Source organism: Nerophis lumbriciformis, linkage group LG07 (assembly GCF_033978685.3).
Source record: "Nerophis lumbriciformis linkage group LG07, RoL_Nlum_v2.1, whole genome shotgun sequence".
Classification (NCBI taxonomy): Eukaryota; Metazoa; Chordata; class Actinopteri; order Syngnathiformes; family Syngnathidae; genus Nerophis; species Nerophis lumbriciformis.
The window spans coordinates 6,420,001-6,446,329 of record NC_084554.2 but is presented as its reverse complement, the minus strand read 5'-3'; the positions used below and the strand labels follow the sequence as shown (position 1 = coordinate 6,446,329).

The 26,329-nt window shown below is 41.6% G+C and overlaps 2 protein-coding genes across 3 annotated transcripts in view; both read right to left on the bottom strand.

Moving 5' to 3' along the window:
• LOC133609863 (SCAN domain-containing protein 3-like) overlaps positions 1-26,329 on the bottom strand; it is a 229,434-nt gene that overhangs the window by 147,755 nt on the left and 55,350 nt on the right. The window lies entirely within an intron of this gene.
• Positions 22,163-23,755, bottom strand: LOC133609157 (major histocompatibility complex class I-related gene protein-like). Its single transcript, XM_072913561.1, has 2 exons — positions 23,089-23,755; positions 22,163-22,212 (listed from the first exon to the last, which is right to left on the bottom strand). Exons 1-2 carry the CDS (start codon positions 23,426-23,428, stop codon positions 22,163-22,165), a joined length of 390 nt encoding a protein of 129 aa, XP_072769662.1. The 5' UTR covers positions 23,429-23,755.

Sequence of the window (26,329 nt, the reverse complement as noted above, 5' to 3'; positions counted from 1 at the left end):
AATACAAGCAGTGATGAATACTTACTTTCTTGAAAAAGTTTCTTATGTCCATTTTTCATCCGTTCACGTTCTTGTTCTGCAGTGCTGTGTGCTAATGTGCTTCGTACACGTGCAGGACCGCAAGCAAGGTCGCAGAGAAAATGCGGACTGTATTTTGAGTGATGTGGGAATTTTCTATTTTTCTATATGAACAAGTCCAAGGACCGCAAGCAAGGTCGCAAAGAAAATGCGGACTGGATTTTTAGTGATGTCGGCATTTTCTATATGAACAAGTGGAATGGATTGGATACTGACGCACGAAAGGGGCTCTCTACCTTACGCTATGAAGTGAGGGGAAACTGAGTGAATAATGACAGGTTATATGATTATTTATTTAAACTCATATTCGGGCCACTTTATAATGAATATGTAATATGTTGGCATGTATTTGTAAAAAAAAAAAATATATATATATATATTTTTTTTTTTTTAACACCAAATTATTTAGGGGGGCTTAAGAATATTTTAGGGGGGCTTGAGCCCCCCTAAAATAGGCCTAGCAACGCCAATGGAAAGCACACTGTCAGAAAGTGTTTTAGTCTTATCTTATTCTGACGCAGTTTTGAGATGTTAGATTTCCTGTGCTCTTAATTTGGCGATCTAGTCTGAGACGTCATTTCCTGTTTGTAGCGTTTCTGCGTAATATGGGCTCTTGTGTAAACAGCATTGTGTGCGTTCCTGACTAAAATGTAAGTATATGTCTAATATAGCACGGTTATTAATGCTAAAATGCCTATAATGTGTTAGATGTAGCCTTAAACGAGTGTTTCTTTGCAACAATGTTTCTGCTTGACGACATAATTCGCCAGCTCAACTTTCGCTCTGTTACTACTTCTTGTTACACAGTAGTTACCCTATCCTACCACTAGAGGGCGACACAGACCACGTTTGAATCACTGTCTAATTCAACAGTGCTTATTCTCCATTCATCTCTTATGGACTGCTTTAATAGTCCATGTACATTTGTTTGTATATTTGTTTTATAACACATTTGTAGAGTATATTATATTATATATAATATTATACATATCCTGTTGTATTATTGCATATTATATTGCCTAAATGTATCCTAATCATTATTTGTATGTGTTCCCTTTAGACCACACACACACCCCACACACACCTATACTACAATTGTTCAACTTCATCATTAAAGAGTGCCTGAAAGTCTCTCTGTGCCCTACTCTCTGACCGGAGTCCTTGTCCTAAGAAGATATCAGACCAGCATTCCGCATCCAGAGTAACCTACTCTATCACACACACCATCACTTGAAGTAAATAGTAGTATTTCAGTTTGAGCACATCATTAAATAGTTAGTTTGACATTTGCATGTAGACTGGAGTAGTTCAGGCAATACATGGGCAATAAGATGGGATGTTGCTATGTGACAGGAAGGAGGAATATAAAACCGCTTCGGCTTCTCCAAGTTAGGAGTGCCACATTTGTTGGACTTGACCTCCTCCAGGAACTGCAGTTCTGTATGACCACGCTCGCTTGTAATAAAGCAACTTTTTGTTCAGTCAAGCGTCTCTGACCTCATTTTTGATCCAGCCGCACTGCCGTGTCGCCCTTCTGTCCGGACCAGGATGACAAGACCAGAAATACACGTCAAGTTCAAATTGTTTAGTGCAGTGGTTCTTAACCTTGTTGGAGGTACCGAACCCCACCACTTTCATACGTGCATTCACCCAACCCTTCTTTAGTGAAAAATAAAATGTTTTTTGTTTTTCAAATTCAAGACAAAGTTATATGTTTTTGGTAACACTTTAGTATGGGGAACATATTCTAAGTAACAAAGATTTAATTTAGAGTTGTTTGGACACTAGGGGAACATATTCTAAGTAATAAAAACTTAATTTAGAGTTATTTGGTTAGGGTTAGGGTGAGTGGGGGGGGGGGGTTGAGGTGGGCGGGGTTAAGGGGCGGGGTTTGGTGGTAGCGGGGGTGTATATTGTAGCGTCCCGGAGGAGTTAGTGCTGCAAGGGGTTCCGGGTATTTGTTCTGTTGTGTTTATGTTGTGTTACGGTGCGGATGTTCTCCCGAAAGTTTGTCATTCTTGTTTGGTGTGGGTTCACAGTGTGGCACATATTTGTAACAGTGTTAAAGTTGTTTATAAGGCCACCCTCAGTGTGACCTGCATGGCTGTTGACAAAGTATGCATTGCATTCACTTAAGTGTATGTAAAAGCCGCAAATATTGTTTGACTAGGCCGGCACGCTGTTTGTTTGGAGGAACAGCGGACGTGAAGACAGGATGTAGAGGACGCTAAAGGCAGTGCCTTTAAGGCACGCCCCCAATATTGTTGTCCGGGTGGAAATCGGGAGAAATTTGGGAGAATTGTTGTCCCGGGAGATTTACAGGAGGGGCACTGAAATTCGGGAGTCTTCCGGGAAAACCGGGAGGGTTGGCAAGTATGGGTTAGGGTCAGGGTTAGAGGGTTAGGGTCAGGGTTAGAGCGTTAGGGTTATAATAAGGCCATGCCGAATAAGGCGTTAATAAGTACTTAATAATGACTAGTTAAGAGCCAATATGTCACTAATTTGCATGTTATTTTCGATGGGAGACAGGTCTGGACTGCAGGCGGGCCAGGAAAGTACCCGCACTCGTTTTTTAAGAAGCCACGCTGTTGTAACACGTGCTGAATGTGGCTTGGCATTGTCTTGCTGAAATAAGCAGGGGCGTCCATGAAAAAGACGGCGCTTAGATGGCAGCATATGTTGTTCCAAAACCTGTATGTACCTTTCAGCATTAATGGTGCCTTCACAGATGTGAAAGTTACCCATGCCTTGGGCACTAATGCACCCCCATACCATCACAGATGCTGTCTTTTGAACTTTGCGTCGATAACAGTCTGGATGGTTCGCTACCCCTTTGGTCCGGATGACACGATGTCGAATATTTCCAAAAACAATTTGAAATGTGGACTCGTCAGACCACAGAACACTTTTCCACTTTGCATCAGTCCATCTTAGATGATCTCGGGCCCAGAGAAGCCGGCGGCGTTTCTGGATGTTGTTGATAAATGGCTTTCGCTTTGCATAGTAGAGCTTTAACTTGCACTTACAGATGTAGCGACAAACTGTATTTACTGACAGTGGTTTTCTGAAGTGTTCCTGAGCCCATGTGGTGATATCCTTTAGAGATTGATGTCGGTTTTTGATACAGTTCCATCTGAGGGATCGAAGGTCACGGTGATTCAATGTTGGTTTCCGGCCATGCCGCTTACGTGGAGTGATTTCTCCAGATTCTCTGAACCTTTTGATGATATTATGGACCGTAGATGTTGAAATCCCTAAATTTCTTGCAATTGCACTTTGAGAAACGTTGTTCTTAAACTGTTTGCTCACGCAGTTGTGGACAAAGGGGTGTACCTCGCCCCATCCTTTCTTGTGAAAGACTGAGCATTTTTTGGGAAGCTGTTTTTATACCCAATCATGGCACCCACCTGTTCCCAATTAGCCTGTTCACCTGTGGGATGTTCCAAATAAGTGTTTGACGAGCATTCCTCAACTTTATCAGTATTTATTGCCACCTTTCCCAACTTCTTTGTCACGTGTTGCTGGCATCAAATTCTAAAGTTAATTATTATTTGCAAAAAAAAATGTTTATCAGTTTGAACATCAAATATGTTGTCTTTGTAGCATATTCAACTGAATATGGGTTGAAAATGATTTGCAAATCATTGTATTCCATTTAAATTTACATCTAATACAATTTCCCAACTCATATGGAAACGGGGTTTGTAATTTATGATGCCGTTAAACAACACAAGCATATATCTTTATAGTGGAGTGTGTACATTTTTCTTACACGATTGTGCTTGGTCACAGAATCTGTTAGGTGACTATTCCACTAAGGAAATATGTTGTCTGCATTCGTACAAACTGTCCGCCCCAAGGCAAGAACACCAAAGTGCAAGTGTCTCCATGTGAAAAGTATTTAAGGATATTTGGACTGGCAGACAGGGAGAGATTTTCATTTGGCGAACATCTCCTCCAGGTTGGCAGATAACACTGACATTTATTACCGTATTTTTCGGACTATAAGTCGCAGTTTTTTTCATAGTTTGGCCGGGCTCCAGTGCGACTTATATACCGTATTTTCCGCACTATAAGGCGCACCGGATTATTAGCCGCACCTTCTATGAATTACATATTTCATAATTTTGTCCACCAATAAGCCGCCCCGGACTAAAAGCCGCGCCTACGCTGCGCTAAAGTGAATGTCAAAAAAACGCTGCGCTAAAGTGAATGTCAAAAAAACAGTCAGATAGTTCAGTCAAACTTTAATAATATATTGAAAACCAGCGTTCTAACAACTCTGTCCCAAAATGTACGCAAATGTGCAATCACAAACATAGTAAAATTCAAAATGGTGTAGAGCAATAGTAACATAATGTTGCTCGAACGTTAATGTCACAACACACAAAATAAACATAGCGCTCACCTTCTGAAGTTATTCTTCATTCGTAAATCCTTCGAATTCTTCGTCTTCGGTGTCCGAATTGAAAAGTTGTGCAAGCGTGGGATGCAAAATGGCCGGTTCCGTCTCGTAGAAGTCATCGGGAGTCAGTGTCGCTGTTGTTCTGTGAATCCTGCCTTCCGGAAAGCTCGGACCACAGTTGTGACCGAAATATCTGCCCAAGCATTTACGATCCACTGGCAGATGTTGGCGTATGTCGTCCGAGGCTGTCTGCCCGTCTTAGTGAAGGTGTGTTCGCCTTCGGAGCTGTGTGAAAAAAGCCACCCGGCCTCTTCGCGTAAACTTCCCTTAACCACTCGCTCATCTTTTCTTCATCCATCCATCCCTTCGAGTTAGCTTTTATGATGACGCCGGCTGGAAAGGTCTCTTTTGGCAAGGTCTTCCTTTTGAATATCACCATGAGTGGAAGTTAGCATGGCAAGCTAGAACCACAGTGAAGGATGACTTCTCATTCCCTGTGGAGCGAATATTCACCGTACGTGCTCCCGTTCCACAGTGCGGTTCAGTTGCTGTGAAATACGGTAGTAATCCGTGTGCGGATGGAGAGATTGCGTCTTTTTATGACCCGGATCGTTTAGTAGGAGCCATTTTGTGGTCTTTACAGATGTAAACAGGAAATGAAACGTACGGTGATATCCGCGCGTTTTTTCTTCTTCTTCCGGGGGCGGGTGAAGCGCTTCCTGTTCTATGGGGGCGGGTGAAGCGCTTCCTGTTCTATGGGGGCGGGTGCTTTCCTTGGCGGTTGCTTGCGTAGAAGAAGAAGCGCTTCCTGTTCTACCGGGAAAAAAGATGGCGGCTGTTTACCGAAGTTGCGAGACCGAAACTTTATGAAAATGAATCGTAATAAAGCGCACCGGGTTATTAGGCGCACTGTCAGCTTTTGAGAAAAATTGTGGTTTTTAGGTGCGCCTTATAGTGCGGAAAATACGGTATGTTTTTTTCCTTTTTTATTATGCATTTTCATCAGGTGCGACTTATACTCCGAAAAATACGTTATTTATATATTGTTATTTACAGATAAACACTGACATGTATTATTTATATATGTTATTTACACATAAACACTGACATGTATTATTTATATATTGTTATTTACAGATAAACACTGACATTTATTATTTATATATTATTAGAGATGTCCGATAATGGCTTTTTTGCCGATATCCGATATTCCGATATTGTCCAACTCTTAATTACCGATTCCGTTATCAACCAATACCGATATATACAGTCATGGAATTAGGAGGGGAGCAGTGAGCAGCAGCTGTGGCCGCGCCCGGGAATAATTTTTTGGTGATTTAACCCCCAATTCCAACCCTTGATGCTGAGTGCCAAGCAGGGAGGTAATGGCTCCCATTTTTTGTAGTCTTTGGTATAATTGTTTGCATTTAGATATTGATCGCTCAACCCTATAGATGCCCCGATTTGTTTGTATGTGGTCAACATATGTCGTTTGCTACTCACCAATGACGAGTACCAGTGATGGCTGAGAGGCAAAGTGTGACGACAACCATAGAATAACTTTTTGACTTGGCCATCCATGTAGACCAACAGTAAATGATCTCGCTCAATTGTAAAGGTTGTTTCATAAGATAGAAGAACAGATTGATTAAACTGTAAAATTACGTTATTAATTATCAAGACTTTTTAAATCATGACTTTTTTTTTTTTGCTGGTGTTTAACACTTTTATGTTTTTATTTATGCCTTTTTATTATTTGATGGATAGTCCCAATTTCATTTCTATAACCATGTTATTGTTTATTTCCCAGCAGGCACAAGACATTGATACAACGTTGGTTATACGTACACGTCTTTTAAATCTGACTTTGAAACAACGTTGCAAAATAGTTGTACTTGTAAATTGAGACAATGTTGATGTTGATGTCCAACGTTGTTGGTTGGGAAATGACCAAATTCCAGTGGTCATATCATTAGAACAACCTGACATTGAATAAACGTTGTCAAAAAGCATGTTGTTTCAACGTTGTGTTTGTGTTGTAGAATAATGGTTGGGAAACTGACCAAAATTAAATGCTCAAATCAACGTCAGAACCCAACATTGATTAAACGTCATCAGAAAGCATGTTGTTTCAACGTTATGTTGGAGTTGCTCAACGTCAGGACCTAATTCAACGAGTTCTCAACGTTGTTTCAGTGTCTTGTGCCAGCTTGGTTGTACTTGATTTATATTATTTGCTATTTTTTAACCTTTTTTTTATTTGTATTTGCACTACTACTATGGTGCAGTAGTTGTTTTTTTTAAATTGTGCTATACAAATAATTAATAATTACTTTGACCTTAACCTTCATCAAATGATCCATGTGGAGGGGGGCGTGGTCTGCGGGCCTGCCGCGGAGCGGGGTGAGTAAGCACCGGCCTCGAAGCCAGCGGCAGGTGAGTGGATTGCCCAGCTGGGGCTGGTTATCTAATCACCTGTCGCCCTTATTAGCAGCAGCCGGACCGAGACGCGTCGTTGGAGTTGGTGCTGGTGAGCGGACACAGACGCTGGACATTGCGAGAGAGAGAAGGCCAGAAAGACGACACGCCCAAAAGACTGAAAAGTCACGGAGCAGAGACTGTCGTGTGTGCGTTCACAATAAAAGACATTGTTGAACCCTGAATACCGGGCTCTCGTGCAAGTGTGTGGTGATCTGAAGAACCCACTAGAGGGTAACCTCCATAATCCATTAATCAATAATTAAATTAGTTTTAAAAAAAACGTAATTTATTTTTTACCATATAGTTTAATTTACATCACAACCACTATATTTGTTAAAATGTATAATTATATAATTGGAATTATTTAATGCATGGACAGTTTATACATTATTTCACTTGTCATTGGGACACATAATTCATCATTTAAATATTTATTACATAGGCTCCATATTGGATTAAAGTACAAGCAAATATACAGCGTCTTATAGGACCACCTTAATACAGCAGAGGGCAGCCTCATCCAACATTAAAAAAATAATTATTTATAGTTTTGTATTTGGTTCTTTTATTTCTCCACAATGACAGAGTAAAGAGGAGTGTGAGAAAGAAGGAAGGAAGGAAAGAAGCTCTTGTGTGTTATAATTGTTTTCCCCTGCACAAGAATAATAAAGCATTACTATGAGGCGGACCTCCTTCTTTGAGGTCAGTATGAAGTAGTTGTGATATTTATACTAGTATAATATTAATACTTGTCAGTATTTATGTATTAACAGACGTGTTTGAATATACACACGTCATACAATTATTTTGTTCAACTGTATTATTGTTGCAAAGGTTTAACAAACATAGCAAGGACTGCTATATTACTGCTGGCCACAGGGAGGTGCTAAAGAGGCAACATAGAAGTTCATTAAAATAATTTTGGCAGAAAAAAAATAGATGTACTCCATGTAATCGCAAATTATGTTAACTTAAATATTGTCTAATTATGCAATAATATATTATCAGACATTCAAATCATTTTTTTAAATAAAAATAAATACTAATAATAATTATTCCAAAGCAAGTTATCCATCAAATTGTGCAATGTAAAAGTAGCAATAGATTCAATGGTAAAATTGTTCAATTACTGTGGTTTTTACAGCATTTTTCTCTAAATGAAAAAAAAAACAGTACTTGTTTTACTGTAATAAAATGTGGTGCCGTTTTGGCATTTACAGTAATACACCCAAAAATCTACAGTTGTTGATTTGCGGTAAAAAAAAAACACAACAAAAACAAAACAAAACTGGAAGCTCAGGTGCCACAATTTACTGTAAAATTGCAGTTATTTTATTTACAGTAAAAATTTAAAAAAAGGAAATTTTACAGTAAAATTCGGGCAACTAAGGTGCCTTTTTAACCATAAAATTTTTTTTGTAAAATTGCTGGGTTTTTTATTTAAAATAAAAAAAAATTTTTTTTACATCTTACAGTAAAATTCTGGCAACTGAGCTGACTTTTTAACCATAAAAAATGTACTGTAAAATTGCTGTTTTTGTATTTACCGTAAAAAAAACTCATGTGAATTTTACAGTAAAATTCTGGCAACTGAGCTGCTTTCTTAACCATACATTTTTTTACTGTAAAATTGCTGTTTTTTTTATTTACAGTAAAAAAACAAATGTACATCCATCCATCCATTTCTACCGCTTGTCCCTTTACATTTTACAGTAAAATTCTGGCAACTGAGCTGCCTTTGTTAACCATAAAAAATGTACTGTAAAATTGCTGTTTTTTTATTTAGTAAAAAAAAATAATGTAAATTTTACAGTAAAATGCTGACAACTGAGCTGCATTTTTTAACCACAAAAAATTTACTGTAAATTGCTGTTTTTTTTATTTTCAGCAAAAAAACAAATGTACGTCATCCATCCATCCATTTTCTACCGCTTGTCCCTTTACATTTTACAGTAACATTCTGGCAACTGAGCTGCCTTTGTTAACAATAAAAAATTTACTGTAAAATTGCTGGTTTTTTTATTAACAGTGAAAAAAAATAATGTAAATTTTACAGTAAAATGCTGACAACTGAGCTGCATTTTTTAACCACAAAAAATTTACTGTAAATTGCTGTTTTTTTTTTATTTTCAGCAAAAAAACAAATATACATTTTACAGTAAAATTCTGGCAACTGAGCTGCCTGTTTAACCATAGAAATGTACAAAGTACAGCTAAAATAGGTCAGTATGTTTAAAGTTTATGGTAAAATAAACACCTTCTTGTTTAATGAGTGTCATAAATGTTCTTAAAAGAAGACACTTTAATCACGTGACATGACGTCAGCACATCCCGGCTGTTTTGAGACTAATAATCAGCAAAACACCTAAAACAATTGAGTAAAAAAAGCGATCTTTTGGTATGTCTCTGGCGATATTAATAACCACAGGTGACATTTAAACATATTAAGACATTTCCAACAACATCAAAAAGCAGTGGAAAGTTGTACTTATCTATTTATTCGTCCTCTTTTCCCCGGACATGTCCTCTTTCTGTTGGATCCGGAGCATTAGCATGTAGCATTCTCTCCTTCTACGCCATTCTAACGTAGCGAAACAAGCAGAAATGACCACAATCGCCCCCTAGTGTACAAGAGGCACACTGCGTGTGGCCATTAGTCACATTGGAGATTAAAGGCCTACTGAAATGCGATTTTCTTATTTAAACGGGGATAGCAGGTCCATTCTATGTGTCATACTTGATCATTTCGCGATATTGCCATATTTTTGCTGAAAGGATTTAGTAGAGAACATCGACGATAAAGTTTGCAACTTTTGGTCGCTGATAAAAAAGCCTTGCCTGTACCGGAAGTAGCAGACGAGTAGCGTGACGTCACAGGTTGTGGAGCTTCTCACATCTGCACATTGTTTACAATCATGGCCACCAGCAGCGAGAGCGATTTGGACCGAGAAAGCGACGATTTCCCCATTAATTTGAGCGAGGATGAAAGATTTGTGGATGAGGAAAGTGAGAGTGAAGGACTAGAGGGCAGTGGGAGCGATTCAGATAGGGAAGATGCTGTGAGAGGCGGGTGGGACCTGATATTCAGCTGGGAATGACTAAAACAGTAAATAAACACAAGACATATATATACTCTATTAGCCACAACACAACCAGGCTTATATTTAATATGCCACAAATTAATCCCGCATAACAAACACCTCCCCCCTCCCGTCCAAATAACCCGCCAATACAACTCAAACAGCTGCACAACACACTCAATCCCACAGCCCAAAGTACCGTTCACCTCCCCAAAGTTCATACAGCACATATATTTCCCCAAAGTCCCCAAAGTTACGTGCGTGACATAGAGGCACGCACGTACGGGCAAGCGATCAAATGTTTGGAAGCCGCAGCTGCATGCGTACTCACAGTACTGCGTCTGCGTATCCAACTCAAAGTCCTCCTGGTAAGAGTTTCTGTTGTCCCAGTTCTCCACAGGCCAATGCTAAAGCTTGACTGTCATCTTCCGGGAATGTAAACAATGAAACACCGGCTGAGTTATCCGGCACAACAGTCAAGGGGTGCATTCTACGGCGGGGGTGCGTTATCCGGCACAACACCTGCCGCAATACACCGCTTCCCACCTACAGCTTTCGTCTTTGCTGTCTCCATTGTTCATTGAACAAATTGCAAAAGATTGACCAACACAGATGTCCAGAATACTGTGGAATTTTGCGATGAAAACAGACGACTTAATAGCTGGCCACCATGCTGTCCCAAAATGTTTCCACAACCCGTGACGTCACGCGCAGGCGTCATCATACTGAGACGTTTTCAGCAGGATATTTCGCGCAAAATTGAAAATTGCACTTTAGTAAGCTAACACGGCCGTATTGGCATGTGTTGCAATGTTAAGATTTCATCATTGCTATATAAACTATCCGACTGCGTGGTCGGTAGTAGTGGATTTCAGTAGGCCTTTAATTTCCATATCTGCTCACTTGTAGCCTTTAGGCTAAAATAAGGTTACCTCTTATGTCAACCAGGACTGCAGAATTGTTGATTGATGACTGTGGCGTTCTTAGTGTCATAGTGTGTGTAGCTAGTATGTTCCAATAGCAGCAGAAGTGCACTTTTTGGAGAGCTGTATTATTTTCAGTTTTTTGCCCAAGGCACTGATTTTATTTAACACTATATTTTTATTTATACACCTATAGTGATCACAGAGACGGGTTGTTTTTGTGTTACTGTATATATTAGTTTTTCTGAAAAATCCCACTTAATAGACTTTGGGTAACAACAGTCAATATTTATTTGTTTTATTTTATTTTTTTAGGGGGGGTAACAACAGTCAATATTTTTATTTTTTTTTAATTATAAAATAAAAGTGAGCTTTTGTTAAACCAAATATTGTGTGTTTTTTTTCCATATACAACAACCTATCTGGATTCGATAAGAGAATCGATAAGGAATCGGTTCGATAAGAGGATTCGATAACGGGCTCGAACTCGATCATTTCTTATCAAACATCATCCTTACCGACTCCGAACCCTGGTTGGCCAAACTCTCTCTCTCTACACGACTCTGGAAAGGAGCACACATCAGTGACGCCAGTAAATACACAACACTGTTACTATGTCTTACATTGTTGTGTTCATATATGGTTATATTGTTCACAAAATGAAAGTTAAAATCATTGAATGATCTTGAAAACTTCCCCTGTATGTCCTGGGTGGTGTGATCAATACCAACATGTACAGTAACGCCCACAAACACTTGCACTTTGTCAGCAAAGTTCTTGTAAAGAAGAAAAAGAAAAGAAAAGAAGAATATTGCTGAGCTAATGCCCCGCCTATCCTCCCCCGAGCCACTAATCACTTCATCTGGGACACAAAGGACAAGACAAAAAGTGATAGACAGCTTTAAGGACTTCAACACAAAATGTATGCATCCTTTCTAACGGCCACTGGGGGGCAGTAGAGGTAACTATTCCAGCAAGGTTTTACAAGGTCTGACTCAAATTGCCTTCCTGATTTGTGTGACTACACTCTGGCAACCCATGTTGTCTGATATTGTCCTCAAACATACATTTTGCTACTGTAATGGCACGCTGGAAAAGGTTGACATAGTCCCTAACCACAAGTACACACCTGTTGCCCTGAGATGTAACAGGTAACTCAGTAATATTCATAGCGGCAGATCCTATCATGCTGAAATGTACCATCTTTATCTTTCATGATGGTCACTGCGTTTAAACGGCTTGGATCAAGCGTCCAGTCGATGTTTGGCTTTACCGTGTCTAATTTCACATGTCACTTTCCTTTTCTTGGATGCTTTGCCACCAGAAGATTCAGCCTCATGCTTTTCCCCTCCTCCCACTTTTAGTACTTTGGCCACAGCGAGTCAATCACATGAATTGCTTCAGCTTTGGTTTTTACTTCCTGATCCAACCCTGGCTTGGAATTTAACCCTGGCTTGGACTCTAACCCATGCAAGGCAGAACTGCCAGATATGACTGACTATCACAAACAGAAATAAAACTATAAAATGGGTGGAGTCAGCACAAAGTGTCAGATGGACAGAACAACTGTGCCAAGAGCCAAGGTCAAAGATTGTCTTCTGCTTGGAGACGGCACCATATGTAACATACACACACCTTGATGAGTTACCCACTAGATTTCTAAAGTCTGTGCTGAGCAGTTTGTCACCACAATTCCTTCATCTAGTTAACGTCTCACTTCAGACTGGAACATTTCCAAAGGCCTTAAAGGGGCTGTTTGCAACATTTACACAGATGTCTCGAGGGCGCTAACTTTCCAATTTATTTCACACAGCATATCCCTCCTTCTTTCAGCTTCTAGACCGTAATGATGTAACTACATACGTACGTAACACTTGGATAGGTTAGTGCATCTGCCTCACAATACGAAGCTCCTGAGTAGTCCTGAGTTCAATCCCGGGCTCGGGATCTTTCTGTGTGGAGTTTGCATGCTGCGTGGGTTCCCTCCGGGTACTCCGGCTTCCTCCCACCTCCAAAGACATGCACCTGGGGATAGGTTGATTGGCAACACTAAATGGGCCCTAGTGTGTGAATGTGAGTGTGAATGTTGTCTGTCTATTTGTGTTGGCCCTGTGATGAGGTGGCGACTTGTCCAGGGTGCACCCCGCCTTCCACCCGAATGCAGCTGAGATAGGCTCCAGCGACCCCGCGCGACCCCAAAAGGGACAAGCGGTAGAAAATGGATGGCTGGATGGATGGATAGTTAGCGTTAGCTGTCATTGAATGTAAATCCTATCCTAACAATAGCATGATTGCAAATTGTTTGTTGCCTCTCTTGGACTGCTTTTGTACGTGTGCACGCGTTCTCTGCACGTACGTGTTGACCAGACAGGGTGAGTGACCGCCGTAAATAACAATCATTTTGTACAGACCAGTGAACATTTTTATTATACAGGTACAAGCGGTAGAAAATGGATGGATCGATGGAACCTTATAATGGTAAAAGTAATAGTCTTCATGCCACAGTATTGAACAACAATCTGCCCATATCAAACCTGCCAATTTTGGGCAAAGTCCTGAAAAAAAGGTTTCTCTCAAAAGCTGGTGATGTGCAATACCACTGATTTTAATTCAGATCTGATACCGAGTAAAATCCAGGCTGGTATCGGCAATACGGGTCCGATACTGATACTTTACGCAAATATACTTAATGGGTCTGGTAATGTTTCAAAAGTAGTGCATTTGAAGTGTTGCTGATCTTGGGGAATCATCTTCAAACGATATAAAGTCCGAGGGCGAAACAAATAATGGTGATATTCTGCACTAAATGCATTATCTTGTCTATAGTCAACTCTGTATGAAGTGTCTTCAAATAGTCTACATAAAAGGAAACATACACTTGCTGTTTTATAATACTGACTGACTCATTTTACTTGCCGGTAATTTTCTTAAAGGGGAACATTATCACCAGACCTATGTAAGCGTCAATATATACCTTGATGTTGCAGAAAAAAGACCATATATTTTTTTAACCGATTTCCAAACTCTAAATGGGTGAATTTTGGCGAAATAAACGCCTTTCTAATATTCACTCTCGGAGCGATGACATCGGGAAGCAATCCGCCATTTTCTCAAACACATTACAAACACCGAGTCAAATCAGCTCTGTTATTTTCCGTTTTTTCGACTGTTTTCCGTACCTTGGAGACATCATGCCTCGTCGGTGTGTTGTCGGAGGGTGTAACAACACGAACAGGGACGGATTCAAGTTGCACCAGTGGCCCAAAGATGCGAAAGTGGCAAGAAATTGGACGTTTGTTCCGCACACTTGACCGACGAAAGCTATGCTACGACGGAGATGGCAAGAATGTGTGGATATCCTGCGACACTCAAAGCAGATGCATTTCCAACGATAAAGTCAAAGAAATCTGCCGCCAGACCCCCATTGAATCTGCCGGAGTGTGTGAGCAATTCAGGGACAAAGGACCTCGGTAGCACGGCAAGCAATGGCGGCAGTTTGTTCCCGCAGACGAGCGAGCTAAACCCCCTGGATGTCTTGGCTCACACCGTTCCTTATGCCACCGAAGATGATCAAGAGAAGAATATCGACCCTAGCTTCCCTGGCCTGCTGACATCAACTTCAAAACTGGATAGATCAGCTTTCAGGAAAAGAGAGCGGATGAGGGTATGTCTACAGAATATATTAATTGATGAAAATTGGGCTGTCTGCACTCTCAAAGTGCATGTTGTTGCCAAATGTATTTTTATATGCTGTAAACCTAGTTCATAGTTGCTAGTTTCCTTTAATGCCAAACAAACACATACCAATCGTTGGTTAGAAGGCGATCGCCGAATTCGTCCTCGCTTTCTCCCGTGTCGTTTTGGTCGGTTTCGCTTGCATACGGTTCAAACCGATATGGCTCAATAGCTTCAGTTTCTTCTTCAATTTCGTTTTCGCTACCTGCCTCCACACTACAACCATCCGTTTCAATACATGCGTAATCTGTTGAATCGCTTAAGCCGCTGAAATCCGAGTCTGAATCCGAGCTAATGTCGCTATAGCTTGCTGTTCTATGCGCCATGTTTGTTTGTGTTGGCATCACTATGTGACGTCACAGGAAAATGGACGGGTGTATATAACGATGGTTAAAATCAGGCACTTTGAAGCTTTTTTTAGGGATATTGCGTGATGGGTAAAATTTTGAAAAAAACTTCGAAAAATAAAATAAGCCACTGGGAACTGATTTTTAATGGTTTTAACCCTTCTGAAATTGTGATAATGTTCCCCTTTAAACTTAATGTTTAATTAGTGGAGCCCTCAGATGTAAAGACATTGGTGCATCTAATGGTTTCTTCTCTAAATGCTTGTGAGTGTCAAATGAAGTGAGGTCAGTAACGTCTTGCTGATGATAAATGCTTTCAATCTTCAAAAACAATATTTTTATTAAGAGTGTAAAAATCCACTCCATCCCATTTGAAATATCTTTTTTAATGGTCGCTTTTATATTTGCCGCTAAACCTTTCTGCACCGATTCAGGTAAGTAAACAGTAGCCTAATGGGACTCTAGACCAGGGCTAGCCAACCCGTGGCTCGCGAGCCTCATGCGGCTCTTTGGCTGGTTTCATGCGGCTCTTAACTCTATTAGAAAAAATCAAAATTAAAAAAAAAAAATCCAAATTTAAAAATACAAACCCCGTTTCCATATGAGTTGGGAAATGGTGTTAGATGTAAATATAAACGGAATACAATGATTTGCAAATCATTTTCAACCCATATTCAATTGAATGCACCACAAAGACAAGATATTTGATGTTCAAACTCATAAACTTTATTTATTTTTTTGCAAATAATAATTAACTTAGAATTTCATGGCTGCAACACGTGCCAAAGTAGTTGGGAAAGGGCATGTTCACCACTGTGTTACATGGCCTTTCCTTTTAACAACACTCAGTAAACGTTTGGGAACTGAGGAGACACATTTTTTGAGCTTCTCAGGTGGAATTCTTTCCCATTCTTGCTTGATGTACAGCTTAAGTTGTTCAACAGTCCGGGGGTCTCCGTTGTGCTATTTTAGGCTTCATAATGCGCCACAAATTTTCAATGGGAGACAGGTCTGGACTACAGGCAGGCCAGTCTAGTACCCGCACTCTTTTACTATGAAGCCACGTTGATGTAACACGTGGCTTGGCATTGTCTTGCTGAAATAAGCAGGGGCAGGACCATGGTAACGTTGCTTGGATGCCAACATATGTTGCTCAAAACCTGTATTAATGGCGCCTTCACAGATGTGTAAGTTACCCATGTCTTGGGCACTAATACACCCCCATACCATCACAGATGCTGGCTTTTCAACTTTGCGCCTATAACAATCCGGATGGTTCTTTTCCTCTTTAGTCCGGAGGACACGACGTCCACAGTTTCCAAAAACAATTTGAAATGTGGACTCGTCAGACCGCAGAACACTTTTCCACTTTGTATCAGTCCATCTTAGATGAGCTCAGGCCCAGGAAAGCCGACGGCATTTCTGGGTGTTGTTGATAAACGGTTTTCGCCTCGCATAGGAGAGTTTTAACTTGCACTTACAGATGTAGCAACCAACTGTAGTTACTGACAGTGGGTTTCTGAAGTGTTCCTGAGCCCATGTGGTGATATCCTTTACAGATGTCGCTTGTTGATTAAGTACAGCCTGAGGGATCCAAGGTCACAGGCTTAGCTGCTTACGTGCAGTGATTTCTCCAGATTCTCTGAACCCTTTGATGATATTACGGACCGTAGATGGTGAAATCCCTAAATTCCTTGCAATAGCTGGTTGAGAAAGGTTTTTCTTAAACTGTTCAACAATTTGCTCACGCATTTGTTGACAAAGTGGTGACCCTCGCCCCATCCTTGTTTGTGAATGACTGAGCATTTCATGGAATCTACTTTTATACTCAATCATGGCACCCACCTGTTCCCAATTTGCCTGTTCACCTGTGGGATGTTCTAAATAAGTGTTTGATGAGCATTCCTCAACTTTATCAGTATTTATTGCCACCTTTCCCAACTTCTTTGTCACGTGTTGCTGGCATCCAATTCTAAAGTGAATGATTATTTGCAAACAAAAAAAAAGTTTATCAGTGTTGTCTTTGTAGCATATTCAACTGAATATGGGTTGAAAATGATTTGCAAATCATTGTATTCCGTTTATATTTACATCTAACACAATTTCCCAACTCGTATGGAAACGGGGTTTGTATATACATAACATTTTTTTTAAAATCTATTAGTGCCCACGAGGTGTAGATGCGACAAACTTTTTGATGTCGGAGGCCCACGTTGCTGTGTTACTGTACTGTAGTATATCTACTGTCCCTGGCGTTTGCCGGGACGAAAAACACTACATTTCCCAAAATGCAGCACGACCGAGACACACGGCCGCTTCATTGACTTCCGCTCAGCACAAAGAGGGCGTTTTCTCAAAATCCAGCTTGTAAAACACCGTGGCGTTCAACACGCGGCCTCTTCTAGCGGCCGTGATCGTGTTCATCACGAAAAAAAAAGGAAATACTTGGATTACAATACTCGGATTACTTTTTTTGCTCGGCTTAAGCCGGTTAGAGTTGCACATAAGAAGAAGAAGAAGAAGAAGCCGAAGCCGGTTTGAGTGAGGTCAAAGGTGCATGTGCGTGAGATCACAGTAGTAAACCATTTGTGACAAGTTCACTCTCAAAATGGCAGGGAAAAAAAGCACAACAAAAGGAAAATAAGAAGAACACAGGGAATTTTAACAGAGTGGGAGAGTTTATATTTTTTTTGTTGAACGTAATGGCAAGCCATTCTGCCTTATACGTCAGGCGTCATTAGTGCATTTCAAAGCTTCAAATCTTCAGCGTCACTTTAGCTTACTCTATGCCAGAGATGTCCAAAGTGCGGCCCGGATCTTCAGCGTCACTTTAGCTTACTCTATGCCAGAGATGTCCAAAGTGCGGCCCGGGGGCCATTTGCGGCCCGCAGCTAATCGTTTACCGGCCCCCCACACATTCTGCAAAAATTGCAAAATTGATAGTATTGCAAAAATAAAAATAAACATTTTAAAAAAGTGGAATGAGGTGAAATCTAACTACAAAAAGTTGCAATGTTGACACAAAAGCTGCCATGCTTGCCATTGCTCAAAAAAAAAAAAAAAAAAAAAAAAAAATCTATGTTACAATGAATTATTACTTAAAAACATTTACTTTAAATGTTTTATGTGGAAAAAATATTGCATATATTGTGTGGAGACCAAGCAGAAGAACGAGATCGTAGTCGAAGAGCGCAGGGGAGACACTTCTCCAGGGCCGATGTATTCTCGGGGCAACACCCGTCACCTTACCCGGCAGTGGGTCTCCACAGCGGACGACTTTAGAGTGAATGATGAGTCCAGCGATTAGTTGCAACTCTTGCTTTATTGATTGCTTGCACACAGCCAATCCAACACAAAACCAACTAGTCCCTCCCCGCACTCACGCTACCGCTCCCTCTCTTCTCTCGCCCACACACTCACTGACGTCACTCACCTCACATGCTCACCTATTAAAGGGCCACACACACACATACTCTACTCTCATAACACACAGTACAGTTAGTAGATCAACTGTGTTTTCATTACTGTGTATTTGATAGGTGCCATTGCCCCGGAATTGTATTGCACTGTACTTTCAAGTACAACAATGAGTACATAAGTGTTATGTGTGTGTATATGTGTAAATAAATGAACACTGAAATTCAAGTATTTCTTTTATTTATATACATAATAAAATAAATAAATATATATATAGCTAGAATTCACTGAAATTCAAGTATTTCATACATATATATATATATATATATATATATATATATATATATATATATATATATATATATATATATATATATATATATATATATATATATATGAAATACTCGAGTTGGTGAATTCTAGCTATAAATATGCTCCTCTCCTCTTAACCACGCCCCCAACCACGCCCCCCACCCCCACCCCGCCCCCGACCACGCCCCCCACCCCCCACCTCCCGAAATCGGAGGTCTCAAGGTTGGCAAGTATGTGTGTGTGAGACAGTGCACACAATGTTAATTGTTGAAAATAACTGGCCTGTGGTCTTAGTACTGTAGGAGTCATGTTGGTGTGTGACATTTACAATAAATCTGGCTGAGCAGAGGTTTGTGTGTGTGTGTGTGTGTGTGTGTTTGTGAGCGTGAGGAAGGGATGGGGTGATGTTCATGTGTGCTCAAGTGTAGGATGTGGCTCTTTGCAGTAACACAGTAAAAAAAGTGTCTCTTAGTCTCTGACTGGTTGGCCAACCCTGCTCTACATCATCAATTAAGCGGGGGGGTGTATTGTAGCGTCCCGGAGGAGTTAGTGCTGCAAGGGGTTCTGGGTATTTGTTCTGTTGTGTTTATGTTGTGTTACGGTGCGGATGTTCTCCCGAAAGTTTGTCATTCTTGTTTGGTGTGGGTTCACAGTGTGGCGCATATTTGTAACAGTGTTAAAGTTGTTTGTACGGCCACCCTCAGTGTGACCTCCATGGCTGTTGACAAAGTATGCTTGCATTCACTTAAGTGTATGTAGAAGCCGCAAATATTGTGTGACTAGGCCGGCACGCTGTTTGTTTGGAGGAACAGCGGACGTGAAGACAGGATGTAGAGGACGCTAAAGGCAGTGCCTTTAAGGCACGCCCCCAATATTGTTGTCCGGGTGGAAATCGGGAGAAATTCGGGAGAATGGTTGTCCCGGGAGATTTACGGGAGGGGCATTTAAATTCGGGAGTCTCCCGGGAAAATCGGGAGGGTTGGTAAGTATGGGTTAGGGTCAGGGTTAGAGGGTTAGGGTTATAATAAGGCCATGCCGAATAAGGCGTTAATAAGTACTTAATAATGACTAGTTAAGAGCCAATATGTTACTAATTTGCATGTTAATAAGCAACTAATTAATGGTGAATATGTTCCCCATACTAAAGTGTTACCATGTTTTTTGTACTGGTGCATAAAATGAAGCGTGCATGAACATCACCTTGTTCAAAGAACAAAACCAACACAGTGCATAAACTCACAACAAATTACACACCTGCAAATCAGTCAGCTGTTGCCGTATCCGTAATACGCCAATAGGGAGAAGTTTGTATTTACACGATGAGTCGGGTGTGTCTTGACCTCCGCCGAACCCCTGAGGCCGACTCACCGAACCCCTATGGTTCCATGGAACCCAGGTTAAGAACCACTGGTTTAGTGATTGACAATAAGATAACAAGAAATGTGTTTTTTAAATATATGGCCACTCCTCCACCTTTTCCAGGACGATGGCATGGGAAGACATTATATGCATTAATAGCAACGTCCTTGTCAGAGACTGCTTTACTTAGCCACCTTAAGATAAGATAAGGAAGTCTGCATTTTCTTGCTGGAATCCAGATTTTGACTAAGTCTAATTTTGGCAGGAGACTCCTATTATTGAAATGGAGGCCTGACCCGGCTCTAAATTCATCAGCAGTACTGATGTTATTGAAGCTGGGTCCTGGATTTGGTTGCACATTGCCTGATAGCAGAAGTAAAAGCAATATCAAGATTTTCTGTTTCATTTTGTGAGATAACCCAATGAAAACATTCTTTGGTGGAATTTGCGGCCCACAGATAATCTTTTAACGGCCCACGACACATTCTACAAATAATATATATAAAAAACAAATAGTGTAATAAAAGAGGTGAATTGTAACAAAGAAAAGTTGCATTGTTGATTCTAATAAAGCTGCCATGCAGGTTGTTTTCTCTTTAAAGCTGTCATTGCTCAAAAATAATAATGAATCAAACTCAATGTTGTTATCAATTATTTAAACTATTCAAGGCTCCAATTACGTCACTTAAAACATTTGACTTAAAAATATTTTTCTGGGAAAATATTGGATATTTTGTGTTTGCCTTAAAAACAAAAGGTTTTTGACTAAAAGGGCAAAAACAAATAAAAAATGAAGAAGCTGTCACGTACTCGCATGGCTGCTCTAGTTGTGACCCCAAGATGCAGGAGACAGGAGGACGACGTGCAGGTGAGAGTCTTTTAATTCCCACAGGGAGCACAAGGAGGTGCAGCAGGGAAGTGCACAGAAGCATAAGCAGCATACAGCAAACCAGAGTAACCTTTAACAAAACAATCCTTGAGCCCTGACTGGAGGGCGAGGCAGGCATAAATAGAAGCCAGCTGGTTAGTTCAAGTTAAAGTAGCAATGATTGTCACACACACACTAGGTGTGGTGAGATTATCCTCTGCATTTGACCCATCACCCTCACCCCATGACCAGGTGTGGCCAGGCTGCCAATCAGCGACAGGTGAGGAGGGAAAAGCGCTCAGGGAGACAAACAGGAAGTGGGACCAAAATAAGAGCGCTGACTAGGAGATAAACACAAACGCAAACAGACCATGTGACACCTGGCGTGACAGGTCGTCACAGAAACGAGGGATGGATCTAAAGTTTATCGAGAGACTTAAGTGTTGAAAGTAAAACAAAAAATACATTTTTAAGGCATTTTTTAATTGTCATTGCTAAAAAATAATGAATTAAAATCAATGATGTTATGAATTATTGACCCATTTAAGATTGCAATTACGTTTAGTAAAAATTATTATTTAGTGGTTTTGCCATAACAAAACAGGGTTTTGACAAAAAGGGCATAAAATATTAAAAAAAGAATATGATATGGACAGATGAACCTGAAACTGATCTAGGGATTTAAGTGTTGAATGAAAAAATACAAGATAAATAAAAATGACCTATTTCTACCATTGTTATGAGCGAGAGCCTTCCTGGTCGCCAAGAAAGCAGTGCGAGGCGAGTGGAGAACAAACGGATTTATTGACAGAGATGTGACACAATGTGATATTGATCATAAGCAGCGGCCATTCAAAGAAAGAAGAAATCCTCGTCATGATGTCAAGGCCATTAAACGTGAGCCCCGAATGATTTTATAGCCACCAACGTTTGATGTTGAAAGTATTTTAACGGCCAAAGAAGAATAGATGGAATAGCGTGAGGAGCAGTGGGATGAAGAACAAAGCACATCTCCATGACGTCCCTCAGCGATGGAGACATCTCTCTGTGTTCCAGTGCACAAAGCATCCTGGAGGAAGAAGATGACTCAGCACATTCCCAACAGAAGCAAGTTGAACATCATCTTCACACAAGAACATTTGGAGGTGCAGACTTACTCAGCCTTCAGCCGCCACCTTCTCGGAGAGCTCCACGCCGCCGTGGCGAGCTGCGGGACAAACGCAAACGGTGAAGGAAGAACATCCAGAAGGTGCCTCGTCACTCACATCAGATCTTTGAGGTGTGACTTGGAAACATGAAGAAGCAGAGTGCTGCTCTTCTACTTCCTGACTAGGATACCTTCTTGATGAGTCAGCACACTTGAGGTCTCATTTGGCTGATCCTCATCATGAGGACTCATGTCAAACGTGAGATATGCCACACTTTGTATTGCGTGTGCTCACAGGAGGGTCTTTTATTGTGAAGGAGTCAGCTCAAGTTGGGATTTTCAGGCTAAACTTGTAACAAAGGTCCACATCAGACCTCCATGTGAGTGACGCTTCACCACGGCTTTGTTTCTTGCGACTCAAAGAAAAGATGTTTTACTTACGAGCTGGATCGTACTGGGCTGAAATGAAAGTGAAACAAGGTGAAATGGACTTTTTCCTCACGTGTTTCTATGTGAGAGTGTGCGCTCTGTCTCTGTGGATCTTTGAGTGTTTGGCTGGAAGGCAACTAAAACATGCAGCCCGGATGAAAGCATCAACTCACGGCCTGGACCGAGAAGAAGAAGAAGAAGAAGAAGAAGAAGACGGAGGACATTGGTGTCCCTCACCTTGTCTGTTTCTGTGACGCCTGACCATGACGATGATGATGGCCGCCAGGACGGCCGCCACAGCGACGACCGCCGCCGTGGCAGCGAGGGCGACGCTCCAGTTGTCTGTGGAGAGCAAAAAAGCACAAGTGGAGTGACAAAGCATGAAGAGGAAACCTTCATGACTACTTTGCATGCAGACGTCAAGCGTTGTCATGGTGACATGGATCAATAATGGTGACAGGTGGACTTGTGATGGGAAACATCTCCAACTAAATGTGTCTTTCTCACCTTCATGGCTTGCGTTGCTCAGGATGCTTCTTCTCTCCAGCTTGGTGACCAGGTCCTCCTTGACGCCAGACAGCTGGAACACACATTCGTACTTGCCCTCCACCTCGGCCGTCACCTCCACTTTCAGCTCCACCGACATCTGGAAGGTTCCGTCGTGGTTGGGGAGCAGCTCTCCGTGCTCCACGTCCTCGAAGATCTGCTCGCCGTCTTTCCTCCAAAACAGGTCGGCTAAGTCGGGGTAGAAACCTGTCGCCATGCAGGTGACTGGAGAGGATGGCGTCTTCTGGAGGAGGAACACCTCTGGAAGCTCTGCACAGGAAGTGATGTCACGTGTGAACATAAGACAACGTGGGGAGAAGGTGTGGATGGAGGTAAAGATGGAGAGAAGGTGTGGATGGAGGTAAAAATGGAGAGAAGGTGTGGATGGAGGAAATGGAGAGAAGGTGTGGATTGAGGTAATGATGGAAAGAAGGTGTGGATGGAGGTAAAGATGGAGAGAAGGTGTGGATGGAGGTAAAAATGGAGAGAAGGTGTGGATGGAGGAAAGGGAGAGAAGGTGTGGATTGAGGTAATGATGGAAAGAAGGTGTGGATGGAGGTAAAGATGGAGAGAAGGTGTGGATGGAAGTAAAGATAGAGAGAAGGTGTGAATGGAGGTAAAGATGGGGAGAAGGTGTGGATGGAGGTAAAGATGGAGAGAAGGTGTGGGTGGAGGTAAAGATGGAGAGAAGGTGTGGATGGAGGTTAAGATGGAGAGAAGGTGTGGATGGAGGTAAAGATGGAGGGAAGGTGTCGATGGAGGTAAAGATGGAGAGAAGGTGTGGATCAAGGTAAAGATGGAGAGAAGGTGTGGATGGAGGTAAAGATGGAGAGAAGTTGTGGATGGAGGTAAAGATGGAGAGAAGGAGTGGATGGAGGTAAAGATAGAGAGAAGGTGTGGATGGAGGTAAAGATGGAGAAGAGGTGTGGACGGAGGTAAAGATGGAGAGACGATGTGGATGGAGGTAAAAAGGGAGAGAAGGTGTTGATGGAAGTAAAGATGGAGAGAAGATGTGGATGGAGATAAAAATGGAGAGAATGTGTGGATGGAATTAAAGATGGAGAGAAGGTGTGGATGCAGGTAAAGATGGAGAGAAGGTGTGGATGGAGGTAAAGATTGAGAAGAGGGGTGGATGGAGGTAAAGATGAAGAGAAAGTGTGGATGGAGATAAAGATGGAGAGAAGGTGTGGATGGAGGTAAAGATAGAGGGAAGGTGTGAATGGAGGTAAAGATGGAGAGAAAGTGTGGATGGAGGTAAAGATAGAGAGAAGGTGTGAATGGAGGTAAAGATGGAGAGAAGGTGTGGATGGAGGTAAAGATGGAGAGAAGGTGTGGATGGAGGTAAAGATAGAGAGAAGGTGTGGATGGAGGTAAAGATGGAGAGAAGGTGTGAATGGAGGTAAAGATGGAGAGAAGGTGTGGATGGAGGTAAAGATGGAGAGAAGGTGTGGATGGAGGTAAAAGATGGAAAGACGGTGTGGATGGAGGTAAAGATGGAGAGAAGGTGTAGATGGAGGTAAAGATGGAGAGAAGATGAGAACGGAGGTTAAGATAGAAAGAAGGTGTGGATGGAGGTAAAGATGAAGAGAAGGTGTGGATGGAGGTAAAGATGGAGAGAAGGTGTGGATGGAGGTAAAGATGGAGAGAAGATGAGAACAGAGGTTAAGATAGAGAGAAAGTGTGGATGGAAGTAAAGATGAAGAGAAGGTGTGGATGGAGGTAAAGATGGAGAGAAGGTGTGGATGGAGGTAAAGATGGAGAAGAGGGGTGGATGGAAGTAAAGATGGAGAGAAGGTGTGGATGGAATTAAAGATGGAGAGAAGGTGTGGATGCAGGTAAAGATGGAGAGAAGGTGTGGATGGAGGTAAAGATTGAGAAGAGGGGTGGATGGAGGTAAAGATGAAGAGAAAGTGTGGATGGAGATAAAGATGGAGAGAAGGTGTGGATGGAGGTAAAGATAGAGGGAAGGTGTGAATGGAGGTAAAGATGGAGAGAAAGTGTGGATGGAGGTAAAGATGGAGAGAAGGAGTGGATGGAGGTAAAGATAGAGAGAAGGTGTGGATGGAGGTAAAGATGAGAGAAGGTGTGGATGGAGGTAAAGATGGAGAAGAGGTGTGGACGGAGGTAAAGATGGAGAGACGATGTGGATGGAGGTAAAAAGGGAGAGAAGGTGTTGATGGAAGTAAAGATGGAGAGAAGATGTGGATGGAGATAAAAATGGAGAGAATGTGTGGATGGAATTAAAGATGGAGAGAAGGTGTGGATGCAGGTAAAGATGGAGAGAAGGTGTGGATGGAGGTAAAGATTGAGAAGAGGGGTGGATGGAGGTAAAGATGAAGAGAAAGTGTGGATGGAGATAAAGATGGAGAGAAGGTGTGGATGGAGGTAAAGATAGAGGGAAGGTGTGAATGGAGGTAAAGATGGAGAGAAAGTGTGGATGGAGGTAAAGATAGAGAGAAGGTGTGGATGGAGGTAAAGATGGAGAGAAGGTGTGAATGGAGGTAAAGATGGAGAGAAGGTGTGGATGGAGGTAAAGATGGAGAGAAGGTGTGGATGGAGGTAAAGATAGAGAGAAGGTGTGGATGGAGGTAAAGATGGAGAGAAGGTGTGAATGGAGGTAAAGATGGAGAGAAGGTGTGGTTGGAGGTAAAGATGGAGAGAAGGTGTGGATGGAGGTAAAAGATGGAAAGACGGTGTGGATGGAGGTAAAGATGGAGAGAAGGTGTAGATGGAGGTAAAGATGGAGAGAAGATGAGAACGGAGGTTAAGATAGAAAGAAGGTGTGGATGGAGGTAAAGATGAAGAGAAGGTGTGGATGGAGGTAAAGATGGAGAGAAGGTGTGGATGGAGGTAAAGATGGAGAGAAGATGAGAACAGAGGTTAAGATAGAGAGAAAGTGTGGATGGAAGTAAAGATGGAGAGAAGGTGTGGATGGAGGTAAAGATGGAGATAAGGTGTGGATGGAGGTAAAGATGGAGAAGAGGGGTGGATGGAAGTAAAGATGGAGAGAAGGTGTGGATGGAATTAAAGATGGAGAGAAGGTGTGGATGCAGGTAAAGATGGAGAGAAGGTGTGGATGGAGGTAAAGATTGAGAAGAGGGGTGGATGGAGGTAAAGATGAAGAGAAAGTGTGGATGGAGATAAAGATGGAGAGAAGGTGTGGATGGAGGTAAAGATAGAGGGAAGGTGTGAATGGAGGTAA

What these genes read in the sequence shown, in the direction of transcription:
- LOC133609157 (XM_072913561.1), bottom strand. Translation starts at nt 23,428, where the DNA reads ATGTTCACACGTGACATCACTTCCTGTGCAGAGCTTCCAGAGGTGTTC. An exon ending in GAGCAACGCAAGCCATGAAG is followed by an intron (nt 22,213 to 23,088) that starts GTGAGAAAGACA and finishes TTTGTCCCGCAG; the next exon opens with CTCGCCACGGCGGCGTGGAG.